The sequence below is a fragment of the Kryptolebias marmoratus genome, linkage group LG2, assembly GCF_001649575.2.
Source record: "Kryptolebias marmoratus isolate JLee-2015 linkage group LG2, ASM164957v2, whole genome shotgun sequence".
In the NCBI taxonomy this organism is placed as follows: Eukaryota; Metazoa; Chordata; class Actinopteri; order Cyprinodontiformes; family Rivulidae; genus Kryptolebias; species Kryptolebias marmoratus.
In genome coordinates, this window is record NC_051431.1 from 20104702 (window position 1) to 20124438 (window position 19737).

Below are 19737 nucleotides of genomic sequence, written 5' to 3' on the forward strand. Positions count from 1 at the left end.
TTGTAGAAAAACATTTTATTTAGGACTAACAACATTTACAAAAATATTCTTTAATCTAACAATTTACACTGAAACTAGCCAACGTTAAACTGTTTGTATTCAGAAAACGACTGGATGGAAATCACCAAATGATAACAGAAGGTTCAGCCGTGCTGCTGTTTGACTAAATCCTTCTTACAGTTTCCAGTTTGGATGTTCAGGACAGGATATAAAAACAAAACAAAACAAAACAAAAAAAACTAACCGGTGAGCTGCAGGTGGAAATGGTGACATATAGTAATATTTCGAAATACAAACGTCTTCAAAACGAACGGCTTTTATTCTGTCCACCGGTGTCCACAGTGAGGAGCTGTGCAGACGTAGTACAGCCGCATAGCATCCTGTGACGGACAACAAGTTAAATTTAACCTTTCATTATCAATCAAACAGAACCTCTAGAATTAAATACATATTTGCATAGTTAATAATGACCATAGTTGAAAAGAAGTGATTAAAAAAAAAAAGCAGCTGTTTAAAAGTAGAAAAAAGGAGATGCAGTCTTTAATTATACAAGTATTAACATAAAATCCTGCAAATCCTAAAACAAGCTCAAAAATAATAACTTCATAATCAAAACAGACTCCTCTTCTGACAAAAAGACTGATTTAACTAATTATGTTCCCTAATGTTAGACACTATACATACTGCTGTGGCTGACAATGAGATATAAAAAAACTGATTAAAATAGTCACTGAAAAGCAATTATAATTCACTGTAATTACCTCGGCCTTCATACTGTGTGACTGGAAGAACACTGCCTCCTTGTGGCCACATCTGAAAAGTGACAGAAAAAAAAAGCATGTTAAAATGAGGCCACAGTCATTCATTGTGCTCAATACATTTCCTTCATATTTGACTGAAGTGGATACAGATATTAGGAGAGGGGCAAAATACTTCCCTCTCATCCATAAAAATTAATGTGCGGGCAACAACTATTAAGATTTTAATTAATAAAACAAGGAAGTGAAATGAGATTTTCTTTGTCCTGCTATTACTGAGGAAGCTGAAAACGTAAACAAGACAGATTAGACCAGAGGTTAATCAGCCAAAAATAACTGACTGTAAAAATCTGAGTGAACTTATTTTTCTGGTGCAGAAATTTGCCGCTTTCTAATGGGATGACCTCTGCAGAGTCTTGGCAAAGTCTTCAGGCATGTATTAAGAATGCAGTGGGCTCCACATTTCGCCTGATGGGTTCACAACGTTCTTGAGCGTGCGCAAAACTTCTGTCATGAGGTAGTGGCGGTGGCAGCATATCCACGAAGGCTACGCAGCCACCACAATCAAGCTATGCAGCTTGATCACGAACAATCTAAAGCAGCACACAGCTGCATCCTGACCTGATCTGAGAGAATCATGCCATGGTGGTACAGAGCATGGTGAGGAGAGTGCTCTGAGATGTAGGAAACAGCAGGAAAAGTCTGTTTGGTGAGAACTAGGAGGGTAGCAGAGTCCTGACTGGTTTCACACTGAAGGAGGTTTTCCAAATTTGCCACGACCAAACAATTCTCTAATAGATCATGGAGAGCGTAGTTAGGTTGTTCATCCAATGTGAAGTGAAGAGGGATTTATACCAGTCAGATGACACTTCAACTTTTCACTGACATTTACATTTATAGATAGATACTGGATTAGCATTTTGTCAAAAGCTACCCATTTATTGATCGTGACAACACTGCTGTATGTGGATATATTGTTGGTCATGCATCACATACTGTATTATATCATGATGCACCCCAACATTCCCACCCCATACAGCATATGTTGGTACTTCTGCATACAAAGCATTTTCACCTGGGTCATTAATAAACTATACAGACGTCGAAGCTGCAACAGCTACAAAAATCATTTAAAATCTCATTTCTTTAAGTCTTTTTTTGTGGGCAGACACTTCAGCTACACCAAAAGAATCAAAGAAGAGTTAAAAACATAAATATTCATGTGTGTCTTTAAGGACTTTGGCTGAATAAAGTAAAGACTTGCTTTGGACAGGGGTGATCCTCAGTTCTTGGCAGCGTTGGATCCTGGGCTACATCGGCGATTATTTGTGTCAGTTCACTGAGAAGAAAAAACAAAACAAAGAACAAGACAAATAGTGTCATGACGGTTTTAAATTTTAAACGAGAGGCTTGTATTTATGACAAATATTAGCCCAAAGGGACCAGATGGTGAGGAAATCTTGTCTCAAGGTGAAATCATTCAGTATGTGACAATACAGAAAAACAAGTTGGATATCAAATATAGTATATATAAAAGTTTTATTGTGTGTCAGAGCTAAAGCACTTGATCTAATCAGGGTTCAGCTGAAAGTGTCCACCTGATGCATGCAATTTTATGTGACAATGTCACAAAATGCTTCCCAATAAAATGAATACACAATAAAGTAATATTAACCAAATAAAAAGACTACTAAAACAAATAGTCCTCTTCTCAAGGCTCATATGGTTTTAAATAAGGCTTCTGCTGCTTTTCTAAAAGGTATCCGTTAAAAACAAAAGGCATTTTATAGCTGAGGTGTGATAGCTTTAAAAAAACTTTTTACTTTGAACAAGAGAAGCAACAACAATTTCTCAATAGATCTGCAACCTGAACGTAACTATCTGGTCCCTCGGCAGTGGCTCTTTGTAACTTTGACCAAAAATAACATGAGATTGAACTATGATCCTCTTTGGGATTACGTACTCTACTTCATGGGTGATCTTGTTGACGTAGATGCAGCTGTTGTCTGCCTCCTGCTGATAGTCACAGTTCCTGCACTGTAGGTTCAAGAAAATAAAACAAAACAAAACAGGAAGAGACATAAAAATTGACGATTTTAACACTGCAACTGAATGAATGAAAACCAACACCAGCACGTAGATTTTCTTTATTTTCTGCTTGTAACACTTATGAGTTTGAATCACATTAAATTGCATTAATTATTATGAAGCCAACAGTGTCTCTGAAAAAGTGTAAAAGCCTTGAAAGCCCCATTCGGAGTAATTGTTGATTTTAAAAACAGATGTTAGCCTAAACCTAAACTAAACATGATGCTCCTTTGTGTTTTCATTGTTGGACACAGAAAAAAACCCATGATGGCAGCAATAATCTGGGGTTTAAACTGTTCAAATGAGCATTCATTATATTACACTGACTCTAAATGAATGTTATACTGAACATTACAGTATTTTGTGACTAAAATGTAAAACTGTGATAAGACATAACTTCTAAGCAAATACTCACCGCATACAGCAGGATGCGGTTTTCCTTGTCTTCTTTAGGGTATAACATGTTATTACTGGAAAACACGTTAACGTGGTTAATAGGTTTCATTTCATTTTTAAAAGAATTAAAATAACATCATGTTAGAAGACAACAACTTGTCAACGCGCATGTATGGCTCACGTAGCTAGCTTGTTCGGCCAACTTTCTCACACATTTTTCCAGCCAAAAACTCACCATTCCTGACAAAACCGTATCCCCACAAAGCCCGGCTCGTATGTTCCACCGTCTAAATCCATCAGGGGAAAGTATTTATTAGGATAAAACCTTTTACAAGTACAATAAAGTGGTGCTCCGTCACTTAATGCAGCCACTGAAGAGAAATGGACTGTTTGTACATCCGGGGACTTATGACATGGCGATTTAAAGAGACAGCGCCTCCTGCTGGTTCGGCAGACTATGAAAGAATAAAATAAAATAAAATAAAATAAAATAAAATACATCTATCGCTACGACGGTGACAGTCGGGTAATAAACTTCCAATAAGAATTTCCTGGCACTTATTATTTAACATATTGAAATACCCAGCCCAAAATTGACTTGATGTTTCAAATTAATGTCTTCAACCTAAATGAGCCTCAGTAAAGACTATCTTGTTCTCTATTGTTGCAAAAGTGAACAAAACAGGCTTATCAAGTTTCACCAGAATCTCATCATTTTTAGATAGCTGGACCACACACTTCATGATGCTGCTTATGTCTGTCAGGAAGAAAGGTGTGTTAAAAACAACTATAGCACACTGGACACTACCACTAGTTATACTATAGATGATGAAGACAGCTGCAGGCAGTAGAAGCTCCGATATGATTCTGCACATTTTAAAATAGAACTCTATTAATAAAAAAAAGGGAAACTCTATTAAGTACCAGAAATGCAGTAGGTTCCATTTAAACACTTTAAATGTGGTCACTAAAAGCAAAACTTTAATTCTTTTTGAAAAACAAAAGAGTCAAATTTATGTTTGTAATTCAACTTTACACAGACAGCAATAAATACAGAAAAAAAACATCAAGTCAATACTTCAGCACCACTCATCATCTAAGCATCTCAGACAACTTCCCCCACCTGATGAATTCAGATGTTTCTGTAAGAGTCAGAACATTTGATGCAGGATTCTCATAGTTGCTAAACAGGTTATTCATGTATTTATTCAGTTGTAGTTGTGTGCTTCAGAGTGTATTTGGGACCAGAGAAAATGGCCTTAAAGCAGTGTATGCTTGTATGACACATACATTTTACAAAGCAAATAAGATTAAAACAATAATAAACCACTGTATTTTTCATGTATTTTGCATTCCTGAGTAACAAACTACAATTTGAATAGAATGCTGATGTGCACCTGCACAGATCATCATTGCAACATACCCTGACAACGCTCAGACGCTCACACTTTAAGGCCACTTTAGAATCGCTGTTTAACCTACATGTTCTTGGATTGTAGGGGAAGACTGGAAGTCCTGGAGGATAACCTACACATGCACAAGGAAAAAATGCAATCTTCTGCTGAGATTTGAACTTGAGACAGTCTTACTGTGAGGCACTTGTGGTTAAAGTTCAGCAGAAGGATAACTCCCTCTGTGTTGCGCTGGCTTCTACCCTGCATTGTTTCACATTGTTTTCTCCTACAGATGGGATTACTTCGTGCAGTTAGCGCTTCTCTGTCTGTTTAGCAACTGTTGCTGCCTGTTGTATATGTATATATTTTCCCTCCCCACGCCTGAGCCCTTGATCCCCCGAGCTAATTCCATGAATCGCCCAAATCTAAATCCATGGATGGAGGGACACACAGTTGGCAACACAGCGACACAGTCGGGATGGACAGATGGATGAGAAAGGCACAGACTCGTAATAAAATGTGCAAAGCTCCCAGTGCTCATCTTCTTGCTGTTCCTTTCCAATCCATCAGCAGCAGGGCCATGTGGCGTTTGTGTGCCCTCACTTTGCAGATGCACCAGTGATCCACCACGCCAACTCATCAGAGGAGGACGTTCAAGCCCAGCTGACGTCACTCATCAGCCCTCTGTAATCGAAAGGGACACTAATCCTGCTCCACTCCAAAGCCTTGCAGCGCCTGGGGGGCAACGGGGAAAGACGAGCAGAGAGACACAGGGAAAGAAGCTGGATCTGGGAGACAGCGGGGCACGCATGTAGGATTTTGGCAGGTGGGAGGAGACGGGACCTGGACAGGAGTGGCAAAGTGCTGCCGGGCACACATCCACCCCCTGATCTTCTGTTAAGCTCCTGAGATTCCTGAGGGTTTGGGACCCCCCAGCCCCCCCTTCTTTCCACGCTTCGCTCTGGAGGCCTTAAACTCTTGTGAGGGCTCTGCAGAGGGGGGATGCCGTGGGAGCTGCTCGCCTCCTCCTGCACCCCCTCTTCTCTCACCTGTTCTCACCGTGGAGGAGCCGAGCTTCACTACAGTGGAGCTGTGCCAAGATGGAGAAGATTTATCCTTGACTGCAAGCGAAGGGTAAGAGACGACAAGTTGGTTGTGGATTTGCAGGTGCAATTTACATTTCAGTTGACTAGAGGTTCAAGTTTACCTGTAAATGAGTTAAACTTATCTTCACGACTCTTGAAGCAAACTCAACGCAGAGACGCTGTGAAGACAAAATCTCCTAAAGTCAAATACTGCAGGTTCAGCTCACAGAAGTAAGATTTTCATCAAGTTATCAGGGGACATTTTGTAGTTACATTAGGACTTTTCATATCTATAAAAAGCATAGTACATTCTAAGAAACAATTAAAAAAAATTGTGATTGAACTTTATTCATAGCACCTGAGGTCTTTTGAGTAATTAAAAATAATCTCATGCATGTAGACATAGTTGCACAGTGGGACTAAAAACTTGCAGTTGTAATGAGTCTAAACACCTCGTCCTCCACACTAAGGGCTGGAAGAGACTTCTAGTGAGCTGAAAACGGCCCACAGGCCACCAGTTGATGACCACTGTTTTAGCATTAAAACTTTAAATTCAAAAGCAGAGGGAGGATAAAAATGTCAATCTTAGTACAAATTTAAAAGACAGAGGTATAATTGAAAGTATCACAAAGGAAAATGTATTCATGTAAGAGTTTTTATTGTGAACAGTAAAAAACTTTAAACATGAACTAGTTTAGTAAGTTTGAATGTTTTGCATTTGTTAAAAAGTCAGCGATTTTCTCTGTCAACCTAACTGCTTTCTTCAAGCTTTTACATTTCCTGTCATATTCAACAGGAAACAGAAAAGGGTTGCAGCACTGTTGCTTCATAATTTCTGGAGTTCAGTCATTGCACAGGCCACGACACGATGAAAATAGCATGTTTCTGTACAACATGCTTTTTTCATCGGTCATGACCTACTCTATCCCACCAGGTGATCTGGAGGGGATGTATTGATGAAAACACACGCTCACACACACACATGCACAAGTTTTAACCATTGTAGTGAGATAAAGATAAGCAAAACAGATTCTTGGAAGGAAACAGGAAACTGAATCTATAAAAATCACATTTTATTTTGCTTATCATCATACATACCAAAAGGTTTGAAGTTTGATGGCAGCTTTTTATCTTTCATACTTTCCTCCTCAGATGATTCTGGTCTCAATCCTGAAATATAAACTCTACTTTTGGTTTGACTCCACAAGATCCTGTGGATCAGTCACATAGTTTGCCAATCATTTATATTCATCAGTACAGAAATTGCTCATTTAGTTTTCTTCCTGTATGGTTAATAACAAAAACCCCGTTTCATTGATGGATTCAGTCAGATCCATCCCATTTCACTGAAATGCAACAGAGACTGACGGCCGACTGACCTGAATCACTGTTTGGAACAACTGTGTATGAGAGGGATTACACAGAGGTTAAGCTTCTGCATCATAATAGCTGCTGAAAGTTTCCATCGCAGGTGGCACACGGACAGCTTAGCGTGCAGCACTTGTTAACAGCACAGTATCAGAAATGAAATTGTAAGGGCCGCACTCAGTCAGAAGTGGGTCAAACATGATAGCATCCTCCAAAAGCTGATCCTATTTGGATGAGAACAGGGTGTCCTCATTTTGTCCATTGTGCAAACAGGATTAGTGTTTGTGTATTTAAAAAAAAATAAAAGTATTAAACAATAAACCTGTTGTTTGAGACGATAAATCTGACACATTAATTCACACAAAACCAAGGGAACGTCAAAAATGTTCAGATGAGTTGGGGTCGGGACCCCACTTGGGTCATAAAACATCAGGTTAAGGTCCCATGATAATCTCAGAAAATCTAAATAAATGTAAAATAATTGGTAATAGTAAATTCTTATCATATACTGTATATTCAAAAGAAAAGTAAATACAATAATCAGAAATGAATATAAATAGTGTACAGGCTGTTTATATTGTCATTTTGTCATTTTAGGAAAGTTTGTGTCCTCTAAACTGGTCTTCATTGAGGTCACTAGCCTTTGTCACTGTTACTCTGTGGGTCAGAAGCTGAAAAGTTTGGGAACCACTGCTCCAAAGTATGCAAAAGGAGCATTTTTTAGCCAGGGACGCCTCCTGGCTGGAAAAGAATTTTAGGCTTTTATTATGTTGTTGTCATATTTACAGCAGACTGTTTGAAAAACATACTGCAATATAAAAATGAGCGAATAACCTTCTGATCTATGTGTACGTTGATGTCTTGTTTTATAGTGGATATTAATACAGCTCCCTGAAGCTTCTTCTCTCCTGTTTTAAATTAATAAAAAAGTATGATGCATATAAGACCATCTCGCCGGGGGCCACTGAGGGGGGGGCAGCAAATTGATAGGGTGCCCCTCCCATCCCCCACTTGGTGGCGCCCCTGTTTCTAGATTAAAATAACACAATGTCTGCCCCCAAATGAACATAACTATAGTAAAAGTACCCAAAAACTTGCGTCAGACATAAGACATTTTTGTCGTTCAATAATTGACAAGATCTTGCAGAATGAATGATAACAAATGCTTTTTTATCTTTTTTTTCAAACAAGTCAGTCAAGTTTTTAAAGTGCATTCTGTGGATAATACAAAGTTTTAACCTAAAAAAAACCCAAAACGTTATCTAAACAAAATATAAAAAAACCCAACTAAACAGACCAAATTATTTTTTAAACTGCAAAGATCTCAGGCAGCAAAACAACCATCACACCAGGCCTTGAACCCCACTCTCATGAATAAAAGTCCAACAGACGGTTCAGCAATCAGGCTTAGAATGAATTTTGAGTATTTACACCCCTACCCCTACTTTTTGTTTTTACCAAAATGTACAAACTTTGCTTTTTCGAGTGGAGATGGTATCTCAACAGTCTGATTCAGCTTCATTTAATGTGACGTCATTGTTGCTGCGGTTGGCTCATAGTACCCAGAACAGAGCGTACCAACAGAAACACTTCAGATTAGGTCAGTCTCTCAGGGGGGAAATTTCATTAAAGGGTGCGCCGGATTTTGCAGATTGTTTCATTACACCAGGCAACAAACCACGATTGGTACTTAGAGGGGACAGATATATGCTAAGACTCGGTGAGAAAAAGAAAGAAGGAGCAGGAGGGAGGGCTAAATACAGGATTCTGATAGATCCTCAGTCCTTCCTAATCCCCTCCAGCCATTCTGTGGGGAATAAACAGACTGAGGCTGGACATGCACACAGACTCATGCATGTTACAAAAAAATGAAACTATTAGTTGTCTTGTGATTAAAAAGAAAGGACATTTTTTTTAAGGGATCACACCAAGCTTAGAGAGGGATCATGAATCCTCGCAGGCTCGTGTAAAGTCGTCCAAACGGAAACGGGGCATTTGTTCAGTCAGACTTCCTGTCAGAAAATAAAACAACTGCGGCACATAATCCATTTAATATTAAACCCTATTTGAGCTTTTCACTAATCTGCAGTATGAATGCATTTCAGTTTGAGTGCATCTGAGGGACTCTTTTTTGTTTTTTATGCACAGCCTTTTAATATAAATGGTTCGATCAGCCAGTGAGATTTAGGATGGGAAATCTCTGACCAATAAAAAGTCTGGATGATGCTGGATTTTTCTATGACGCTGTGGCAGGAGGGGAACAAGAATGAGGGATCAGATGATGGGATTTTTATGGGGCGCAGCTGAATGTAAAAAAAAAAAAGTTTGTCTGCCTAAAAGCAAAATAAATAGAAATGACAGTTGACTCAAGACTTTTGCACAATATTGTAGATGCTTTCAAATATTTCTCGCAGGCCTCAAATTCTCCAGCAGTCATTTTCATCACGTCACTACCTTTTTGATGTGTTTTGATACATTTTGTCCCTGGTTTCCCTTTGAGCGTCATAGTGATTTGGTTTTTGTCTGCAGGGGTCAGGAGGAGATGGGTGCTCAAGATCCAGACTGTGAAGATCTCAAAAGGAAGAAGCAAAGAGTACCGTTCCAGGTGGGTGCTATACGCTACTGTGACCAAACTTTGTGGTACAATCAGCACAGAAACAGTCTGGAAGCTGGTGGACATACCATGTCAGTCAACATCATGTAAAATGGCCTGCACTTGTGTAGCACTTTATCAAAGCCGAGGACTCCAAAGGGCTTCACACTACAATCAGTCACCCACCCATTCATCCACCCATTCACACACTGATGTCGGTAAGCTACCTTGTAGCCACTGCTGCCCTGGGGCGGGCTGACAGAAGTGAGGCTGCCATTACACCGGCCCCACTGGGTCGGTGGTGCCTAAAGGTTTGGAAATCGTTTCGAATTTTTTAACAAACTTGCATAACTTTGACCTGAAATAACATCAGATATTCACGCAACTTCTGAAAGTAGGAGGTCAAGTAAAAAGGAACCAAACGACTTGGTCTTTTTTAATCCTAAAGGGAAATGAACAATTATTTGTGCAACAGTAAGTACAGATAAAAAACTCGGGCAACTGTTGATCAGTCCATGAGAGGTTTTATCTTATTCTTGCTCAGTTCTTCCCTAAATCTTCCCTTCAGATATTCCCTGACCCGGCTGATGTCGTCCTGGGCCCCGAGACCTGTTTGAACAGCCTGGACCACGGCCGCGCAAAGGAGCGCCTGCCCTCCATTGTTGTGGAACCCACCGAAATGAGCGAGGTGGAGAGCGGAGAGCTGCGCTGGCCCCCAGAGGACGTCGAGACAGAGGACGACGAGGAGGACCTGTTCTTGGAGCAGTGCATCCCCCCGGCTAACATCGCCGACTGGGGAGAGGATGAGGAAGAGGAGGAGGAGACTTCCGTGATACTGAACCAGCCGCCAGGTTTGACACTCATTGGTGAGTTGGAGACGAAAACATTCCCTCTGCTTTATAGCTTACTCTCACAGTTTTAAAATAAATTGTTGCGTGGATAAATCAAGAACTTGGAAAACCCCTGAATAGCTGCAGTAACTGGAATCTAATTAGGTGCAGAACTTTTTTTTTAGATGTCAAAAACGACAAGATCTATTGTACAATAAACAAGCACTCACAGTAACCGTTTCTATGGCAGCTCAGTTCTTTAAATTGAACAGGGCTGTGTTTGTTTGTTTGCCACTGAGTAAATTACTTCCAAATTAAAAGCTAGATTTATTTTCAAGGAAGCCCTCAAGGAAATTTGTTGTGGGCCTACTAATAATACCAGATCTAAGGAAAAAAAGTATTTCATTTCTCTGACATACTGAGGCCAACACTGAATATGCTGAATACCAGTTTCTTTTTTTTTGTCTCAGTTCCTAACATACAGTGATGACATCAGTGATGACATCATCATCATGTGATGTCATCGCTGTATGTTGAGGAACTCTGAGAACGCAAACCTCCACCTTGGCCATAGGGTCATTAAAAAAGATTGTAGGAGCCGGATAGTGATTCCAATCACCATGAAAAATTTAAACATTTGTTCTTTGTGACAATCTCAACATTTCCTTTAAAGGTCATTAAAATCTGTTCATTTCTTTCTGTGCACAGACAAACAAGTGTCATTGAAAACATATACCTCCTTGGCAGAGGTCAATTAAAAGCCTTGCATTCCTTACTTCCTTATAATGCCTACATTCTTTGTCGACGTTCTTAGGGACTATCTTTTGTTGTACAACTTCTGTTGTTAAAAACTGAACAATTACATGTTAGCATATGAAAATACAAAGTTTTTGATTTCTTCTTCAAAGACATATTGAAGTGAGGTTCTGTGAAAAGGTTACAACCAATCAGTATCTTACCTGCTGTACGGTACACAGCTTTTTGAACGAGCTCAGTTTGGAGAAACAGTTTATTTCTGACTGAATGACAAGCTAGTCTGAGTGAAACCAAAACTAAAGTGGTTTGCTGCCATTTTTAAACATCTCAAAACAAAGTAAAGGTAAAAGCTATTATATAAAATTTCATTATATTATTTAACCTTAGCAGAGAAATATTAATTTCACTGTCAAGAGTAACTAAGGCTGCAGTGGAGGTGCTACAGCTAGCTGCTGCAGCTGCTACCTGCACTTGCAAATGACCATGAAATTCAATTGAAATAAATATGTAATGCAAAATGAATTGCAATGCCAAACAAAATAAATGATTAAAAAATAAAATTATAAATAGCATCTTCTTAAACTAGTCATTACCTGTTGATGATTAGCTCATCAATTCAGTCAGAACGGAACATTTTCCCATCGGATGCTGTTTGAAGAGCTGCGTTCCATTTACCTCAGACGTCTGTACTCAGAATGATGATTTCTGTGTTCCTGTTGCACGTCTGAAAACCAGGCTAACTACTATTAGCAATACAAGTAGATAACAATGTGTTTCTCTGCGTTACTGTAAATGCATTCAAACGCTGTAGCAACATGTTCACTAGTAGAGACGGTGTAGTAGTATGAGTGTGACAGATTACTTGAGATCCAAATGATCAGAAGTAGATATAAACAGTTCATTACTGCAGTTAACAACACTATTCATGTGTGAGGCAGCCATATTGGAACTAGAGGTAAGGTACCTTTGACTTTATGAGTTAGAACTTGAACTTTTGGTGGCATTCCAGTTATTGTTTTTTTTTTTTACTTGGAACACAAAAAAATTCATACTTTCAAGTACAAATGTAACACACCATATCTAAAACAGACAAAATATTAGTCCTTTATAACCTTTCTACAGAACCTCACCTTCAAATATTTGAACTAACCCTTTCACTGGAATGATCTTCCCTGAGTTTTAGTGTCTCAGTTATGCAAAATAGCAACGGTTTGAACAGTTTTACGAGAATACCAAAGTAAGTATTTAACGATCTTTAAGTAAAATACGAGGATCAGAGGATGACAATAAACTTATTGTAGCCTCGTCATCTGCATCTGCATCAATCTGCAGACAAATGCAAACATTAAACCGAGACAGAGGTCGCATACACAGCTGCATTTATTCTTTGGGTTTTTGTTATAGTCATGTACTTCACACTGTTATACAAAATAACAGGAATTTAACTTGACGACTCTTTTCAAAACAGACATTGAGTTGGTGTTCCTGATGACCTTATGTCCACTGAGGGTCTCATGAAACTTTCCTGCACAAGCAATAATACAAAAATAAATATATTTATACGGACAAGTTGTTAAAATTATGAACTGATCTTCACAAGTTATGTCTTTTTCAGTGGTGCAAAGTCAATTTTTTGTTTGGAATCAGTTGTGGCCAAAATTTTTAAGAATGTCACAATTTTTGGTTTTCATAAAGTTTGCAGCCTCTAAGCATTCCATATGTTTTTTTGTTTTTTTTAAACTTTTTATTGACAAATACATCCAGTTTAAGCAAATACTTAATATTTACAATGTTCTTTAAGACTTCTGCAATTCGCCTTGGCATGTTGAATATCAGTTTCTGGGCAAAATCTTGATGGATGGCAACCCATTCTTGGCGTAATCAGTGCTTGGAGTTGATCAGAGCTTCAGAGTTTTTGTTTGTCCACTCTCTTTTTGAGGATTGACCACATGCTCTCAGTGGGATTGAGATCTGGAGAGTTTCCTGGCCATTGACCCAAAATTTCAATGTTTTGTTCAGCCACTTGGTTATCACTTTTGCCTCGTCTGCTCCATCATGATGGAAAAAAAAAAAAAAAAAAATCATCTTCAAATTGTTCCTGGATTGTTGGGGGAAGTTGCTCTTGGAGGAGGTTTTGATGTCATTCCTTATTCATGACAAAATTTTGAGCGAACCCACTCCTCTAGATGAGAAGCAGCCCGACACATGAATGGTCTCAGGATGCTACACTGACACAGGACTCATGGTAGCGCTCACCTTTTCTTCTCCGGACATTCATTTTCCCCTATGTTCCAAACTTTCTGAAGGGGGCTTCATCAGAGAAAATAACTTTACCCCAGTCCTTTGCAGTCCAATCCCTATACTTCCTGCAGAATATCAGTCTGTCCTTGATGTCTTTCTTAGAGATAAGTGGCCTCCTTGCTGCTACTCACACCTGTCTTCTGCCATTCCTGAGCATACACTGCAGTGGTGGTGACCCGATCTCGTAGATGCCTCCTCTTTAGTAGTTGGTCCTATTGTTTGCTTGACTTTCTTGGGTGCCCTGAACTGCAACTGAACCACTCTCATTAAGGTACTTGATGATTTGAAAAATGGTTGATTGGAGTGCTATCTAACAAGCAGCACTGTCCTTGCTTGTGAAACCCTTTTTGATGCAATGCGACAATGACTACACATTTCCTCGGATGTAACCGCAGTTAACAGAAGAAAAACCTAAAAGCACCACTACCCTTTGAATGCAACCAATCAGCTGTCTTGCCCTCATTAACCTTTTCTCCTGAGGTAATGAGATAATCACTGAAATGATGTTAGCAAGTCATTTTGTTGGGCCAAAATGCAGTCATTTTTGTGATAAGGTTATTTTTTATGGCAGGGAATGACTTTGCAATTCATCTGATTACTCGTCACAATCTAGAGTTAATACCAATTCCCACCATAAAAACTGAGGTAGCAAACTTTGTGAAAACCATAATCTGGGCCTTTCTCAAAATGTTTGGCCACGACTGTAGTTGAAGAACTTTCCTTGCATGCATAGCCACCACAAACTCAACATGTGGTAAATAAACATATACAGCAATAATATAGCGACTACTTCTTATGATTGTAGTTCAATGAAAATCCTGTTCCAACTCTGTTGTCAAACCCCATTGACGCTGAGCTATATGGAGACTTTAAATGCAAAAACTATTTATATATTTATAATAAACCTCTTCTTTAATTCATCAACACAAACACAATCTGCATGTGGTCACAACTCTTAAAACCAGTGAATTAATCTAGCTAGATTGCACTGTTCTTGTATTTAATGTTTGGTATTATTTTGCAACTGGATGCTAAAATTTTTAATATGACTCATGCAGTGGTTGCAGAATGCTTTAAGTAACAAATGAATCTTGATGTCATTGGTTTTTCACAGACCTTCAGTCGGATGCGTTTCGAGACGACACGCCAACACTCCCACCCAACAGCGCTCCAGCCTTCAATTGACTCAGTTCACCTCCTTCTCACCATCTGAAGATACACCCTGACATGAACGGTGGCAACAACTGCGACAAAACATTACAAGGGGGTAAACCAAAACGTGACAAAGCAAGTGTTAGATTGAAAGAATGCAAGCACATCGACGTGCCAACTGGGACGTTTAATTTCACAGTAAAATCGATGTGTGTAGCAGAGTCCACGACCGCATAACCTGCTACGAACACACACCATTCGAGCCAGATCTTTGCAGTTTTTCTGTCCTTTTTTTAACTTGTGGGTAAATTTTTGCTGATGGTGTGAGTTTGGGTTTCGTTTCCTTTGGAACCTTCTATTTTAAAAACATGCACACACACACACACCCACATGCACAAAGGAGACCTCTTCCATGGTAATATGCTTTACTTCTTTACTTTAATTCACATTTTTGCTCCATTTCTGTATATTGTCTCTCTGTCTAATGCAGACGTTAGTTCATACCTTTGTCATAAGTCCTTTTTTTGAGCAGTGTATAGCCTGTCATAGTATTTACTTGTTTATTTCTTTAGCATGCAGAAGTAAATAACTCGAAACTGTGTTTGCTGCTCACTGGGCCGAGCTAGACACGGCTTGGATGTGGTTTTAAAGGAGAGCAGCTCCAGCCACATCAGCAGGTTCCAGATGATTTTAATTAGTAAAAACAGGCGTTTTTCGAGTGAATTGTACTTATGGAATTTCAGAAATAACCTAAAATGTTTATTTTAAAGTTGAGAATAAAGCATTTGCTCTCCAACTGCTTGAAATTATTTTTGTTTTAACTGTGAGCTTGTGTCACATTCAGGAAATATTACTTTCAGTGCTTTTGTTTGTAATGTCAAAAACCTTTTTTCTTACCATGTAAATTGTAACTATATTACAAAACACACGTTGTGCTTTTATTTCATATAAAAAGTTTTCAAACCTTCTTGTCTTCAGGAATGTGTAGCATGAACACTTACAGAACAGGTACAAAGTTCATCAAATATTTGTTTGTGCAAATATTTTTCTTGAAAGTAAAAATAATAATAATTTTTTTTTAAACACTATTTTCTGGAAGTAACCTTAATGATATGTATTAGATAAACGGAAGCATAAAAGCAGAAGTAAAAAAAACAGAATCATGGAAAAGATGACAATCAAGACACTGATGCTAAAATACTTAAAAAAGTAAAATCATGAAAATGTATTATGAATAAAATATGTGGTTTATAGATTAAAATGCACAAATATAATTTAGACAAGTGACACAAGTCTCATGGACAAAATAATAAAATACCTTTAACAAAAGTTGTACTTTGCTTCAAAGTATAGTAACACAATTATGATCTAAACAAAAAAATAAGACTTTTGCAAGTGTTCTAGAATATTTACAATATTCAGATTTGCCTAGTCTCTGTATAACCACACTGACTTAATCTTAAGGGCCAATAGGAGTTGTGTGAGAAACCTTGTGCAACTAAATGTGTGTGTATGTGAGTGGGTGTGTGCGTGCGCGTGTGCAGATGCTATTGGGCTGAGGTTATAAAATGTAAAAAACCCAGCAACACTTCCACAACTTCCTGCTAACAGCGAGAATACAACATCAACAGCCCAGTCAGCCGAAAGTTGAAAACTACATTACAGGTAATTTAAAATTTATTAAGATTAAAAGAGATAATTTATTATAGATGCTTGGATGTATTTAGTTGATTTAGGGAAGTGTTATGTGGAAATGTGGAATATATTTATTTTAGGTAAAACATTTCTTTTCTAGGTTTTTTTTTGTTGTTGTCTGTAATTTAGTATAAATGCTTACAATGTTATGTTTTCCACCTACAGCTTTAATGAGCCATGGATCAAGATTATAACCTTTCTGACTTGTTGGAATTTGAAAATTGGACCCTGCCTCCATTTCCTGACATGATTCAACCTGAGATTCAACCCATCCAAATAGTGGCTCTGGTCTTCTATGGCCTTGTGGTCCTCCTGGGAGTCCCAGGTAACGCTGTGGTGTTGTGGGTGACGGGGTTCTGCATGACCCGCTCTGTCACCTCCATCTGGTTCCTCAACCTGGCTTTGGCTGACTTTCTGTGCTGCCTCTCCCTCCCGCTGCTCATGGTCCCTCTAGCCCATGATGACCACTGGCACTTTGGTTCGCTGGCCTGCACGCTGATCAAAGGCCTGTTCTACCTGGTGATGTACTGCAGCGTCCTGCAGCTGGTTCTGATCAGCCTGGATCGCTTGATGCTAGTGAAAAAACCCATCTGGTGTCAGAACAATAGGCGACCCACATACGCTGCTTTCGGGTGTGTGGCTGTGTGGTGCCTGGCCCTGGTAGGAAGCATCCCTCAGTTTGTCTACGCCCTGCACATAGAGGCAGGTGAATACAAGACAGAGTGCGTGATGGCGTACCCTAGAAACAGCGTCTGGTTCATCGCCTCCTTTCAGGTCATCATGGGATTCATATTGCCCTTCCTGGTTATTGTCATTTGTCACCTTATGGTGTACAGCAGCACTCAGAGGGGAATGTCACGAGGTCGGACCCGGTCCAAGCGAACCTTGAAGGTCATTGTTGCCGTGGTGCTGACCTTCTTCCTTTGCTGGGTCCCCCTGCACATCATAAACTTCATCGACTTGAACACCCCTGCAGCGTCTCCTCACAGCCCAAAGCTTTACATCGCACATGTCTTGGCTCTTTGCTTGGCATATTTTAACAGCTGCCTCAACCCTCTGATCTATGTGTGCATGGGCCGAAGCTTCAAAGACAGCGTCAACCGCTCCCTGCGCAACTTCCTCCACTTCATTACCGAGGAGCCACACTCCAGGGGGAGCGAAGCCGTCAATAACACCAAGAGCACCACCACCAGCACCAGCAAGGACATGACCAAAATCTGATGCAGGGTGCTGACTTTGTACTACTGTTCAATTTGCCCTCATGTGTTTGAGATTTATTAGGTGAGTTTAGTTTCGTACTTGCCCTGAAAGTGACCATTAAAAATGTATGACGTAAAACCTGATTTTGAAAGTTTGGGCAAGGGGAAATCTGATGTGACACTTGTGTTGGGTTGTGTCAAATGTTTTCAGCACTGACTCAGTGTTGCAAATCAGGAACTGTTGCTCAATCCTGCATGTTCCAGCAGCTTTGTCTCACACCAAAAACGCTAACGACACCTCTACCACTTCTTCTTTTGCCTCAGAATTCTTGTTGAAATAGAATTTTTTTAAGGTCATTTTGATAAATTATATAGCTGACAGAATACGTCCTGTAATGTACTTCACAAGAGGATTTTCTTATCACATGCGCTTCTTTTGTTGAGATGACAGAAAATAGTCTCATCATTCGTGCAGCAGTTCATTTTACAAACCTCAAGATGGAGACACAATCTAAATCTCTCAAGGGTCTGTCTTTTGGCCGAGTTTCTAAACATGAATATTGTGTTTTTGCTCAATTTCAAGACTTTTGACTATTTTGCTTATTTTATATTACTCAAGCGAGAATACCTGATTCTAAAGTGAAAAGTGTTTACTCTGATTTTTTTTTAAAATTCTGTTTGATATTTATGCACATTAGAACACATTTAACCTGGCAGTGTTTATTTTTTCATGGTCAAACATGATATTTCAGGTAAAGTAAGATGTTTTGCAAATCAAGTATTTAGTTCGAAAAGGTTCATGGTCACATCTGTTGGTTAAAAGCTAAATAGATATCTGTTTAAAACTGTATTTTCTTGAATTGAAAAGGTAGCTTTTTTCTACTTTTTTATTAAAGATTCTCACCAACAAAAAGATTTATTCCCAGATATATAGCAAATGAGTTTATAGACTGCAACAAGGGTCTTAAAGTTTTAGCAAACGCTTTTTTAAAAAAACGATAGAATTTTTCATGTTTGAACAGACAAATTTTCATTCAACAACAGCTGTTTTCTTAAATGCAGTAAACTTAATCAGAACCTGAACTAAATATCTGTTCTTAATGTAGCTTAATCTGCAATTTGTATAAGTGTGTGTGTCCTAAGGACTGAAGTGAATAAACACATCAGCGCTGTGAGTTTAAAGAGAAGAAATGTAAAAATTAATATGTTAAAGTTCTCAAATAAATGAACAACCACTTTTTTTATTTTGATGACGTGTAGTCTCACTCATTTATTTTGTTTGTAAAGAGTAAAGAAAAGGTGTACAAAAAAGTGTCAATGTTGAGAGAAAATAACACTTTACATGCTACATTCGTTCCAAAAAAAGGCCACGTGATGGTATATACAAAAACAGCCATATTTACAAAGTGTGTTTGCGTGTTTAGGTGTTTAATTAAAACTGTGCTCTTAGTAATACTTCAGACACATGCATAAATGTATACATACTGTGTAAACAGCTTTTATCGACGCACATTGAAGCTTCCACTTATTGGTGCCATAAGCAGCTGGCTACAGATGAGCACTAATAAACAGTAGATGTCAGTGTGGTTTGCTCAAGAGTTAGAGCTGAGGAACCGTTGAAGTCACATGCATCTGATCCCCGTTCAAAGATTCACTATCACCGGGTGAACTTTAAGAACACACAAAAACGTAATCTTTGCAGCACAGTTGAGATATTTTTCTTGAGGCTGTTCACTGAGTACAACATAAACCAATCCTCTATGTAATTAGTGTTTTCTTATATGTGATTTTCTATTTTAAACAACGTCCCAATAAATTTATGGAACAATGTCCACTTCCAGGTAAGTAATTCCAAATAACAGGTATACTTCACAAGAATGTGAGTTCAAACAGAACTGATCATCAAAGTGGGCCAAAGGTGACATTTTAGGAATACTTTTAGGAATATTTTCAGGTGTAACAACATACTACTGTCCTTTTACAAGTTTACCTGTCAGCACCACGGACCTAAAACATCCATCCATCCATTTTCTTTACCTGCTTGTCCTTTCCAGGTCACGGGGAGCTGGTGGCCATCTCCAGCCATCACTGTGTGAGAGACATGGGGGACACCCTGGACAGG

At 38.9% G+C, this 19737-nt stretch overlaps 3 protein-coding genes and 1 long non-coding RNA gene across 5 annotated transcripts; 2 read left to right on the plus strand and 2 right to left on the minus strand.

The window, feature by feature from the left end:
* polr2i (RNA polymerase II subunit I) lies at positions 1-3656 on the minus strand. Its single transcript, XM_017419987.3, has 6 exons — positions 3478-3656; positions 3262-3316; positions 2722-2795; positions 2023-2097; positions 762-813; positions 1-380 (listed from the first exon to the last, which is right to left on the minus strand). Exons 1-6 carry the CDS (start codon positions 3537-3539, stop codon positions 318-320), a joined length of 381 nt encoding a protein of 126 aa, XP_017275476.2. The 5' UTR covers positions 3540-3656; the 3' UTR covers positions 1-317.
* A 1995-nt stretch (positions 3657-5651) lies between these two features.
* lbhl (LBH regulator of WNT signaling pathway, like) lies at positions 5652-14821 on the plus strand. Its single transcript, XM_017419988.3, has 4 exons — positions 5652-5770; positions 9619-9694; positions 10251-10548; positions 14684-14821. Exons 2-4 carry the CDS (start codon positions 9632-9634, stop codon positions 14752-14754), a joined length of 432 nt encoding a protein of 143 aa, XP_017275477.1. The 5' UTR covers positions 5652-5770; positions 9619-9631; the 3' UTR covers positions 14755-14821.
* On the minus strand, positions 5654-7095 carry LOC119618064. Its single transcript, XR_005234580.1, has 3 exons — positions 6820-7095; positions 5844-5900; positions 5654-5757 (listed from the first exon to the last, which is right to left on the minus strand). It is a non-coding gene; the product is annotated as an uncharacterized LOC119618064 (long non-coding RNA).
* Positions 14822-15104: 283 nt separating the features above from the next.
* On the plus strand, positions 15105-18865 carry LOC108238127 (C5a anaphylatoxin chemotactic receptor 1). Of its 2 annotated transcripts, none has more exons than XM_037982002.1 (2): positions 15105-15136; positions 16582-18865. In XM_037982002.1, exon 2 carries the CDS (start codon positions 16594-16596, stop codon positions 17635-17637), a length of 1044 nt encoding a protein of 347 aa, XP_037837930.1. In that variant the 5' UTR covers positions 15105-15136; positions 16582-16593; the 3' UTR covers positions 17638-18865. The 2 variants fall into 2 exon arrangements, with proteins under 2 accessions (XP_037837930.1, XP_017275490.1); XM_017420001.3 differs by lacking the exon at positions 15105-15136 and adding an exon at positions 16232-16386.
* Positions 18866-19737: the final 872 nt, after the last annotated feature.

Excerpts from the sequence above, each read along its gene's own strand:
- polr2i (XM_017419987.3), bottom strand. The coding sequence starts at position 3,539 with ATGGATTTAGACGGTGGAACATACGAGCCGGGCTTTGTGGGGATACGG. Across the intron at positions 2,796-3,261 it reads ACCGCATCCTGCTGTATGCG|TGCAGGAACTGTGACTATCA; the intron begins GTGAGTATTTGC and ends TTGAACCTACAG. Across the intron at positions 2,098-2,721 it reads AAGATCACCCATGAAGTAGA|TGAACTGACACAAATAATCG; the intron begins GTACGTAATCCC and ends TTTTCTTCTCAG.
- LOC108238127 (XM_037982002.1), top strand. The coding sequence starts at position 16,594 with ATGGATCAAGATTATAACCTTTCTGACTTGTTGGAATTTGAAAATTGG.
- lbhl (XM_017419988.3), top strand. The coding sequence starts at position 9,632 with ATGGGTGCTCAAGATCCAGACTGTGAAGATCTCAAAAGGAAGAAGCAA. Across the intron at positions 9,695-10,250 it reads AGCAAAGAGTACCGTTCCAG|ATATTCCCTGACCCGGCTGA; the intron begins GTGGGTGCTATA and ends TCTTCCCTTCAG. Across the intron at positions 10,549-14,683 it reads GCCAGGTTTGACACTCATTG|ACCTTCAGTCGGATGCGTTT; the intron begins GTGAGTTGGAGA and ends GGTTTTTCACAG.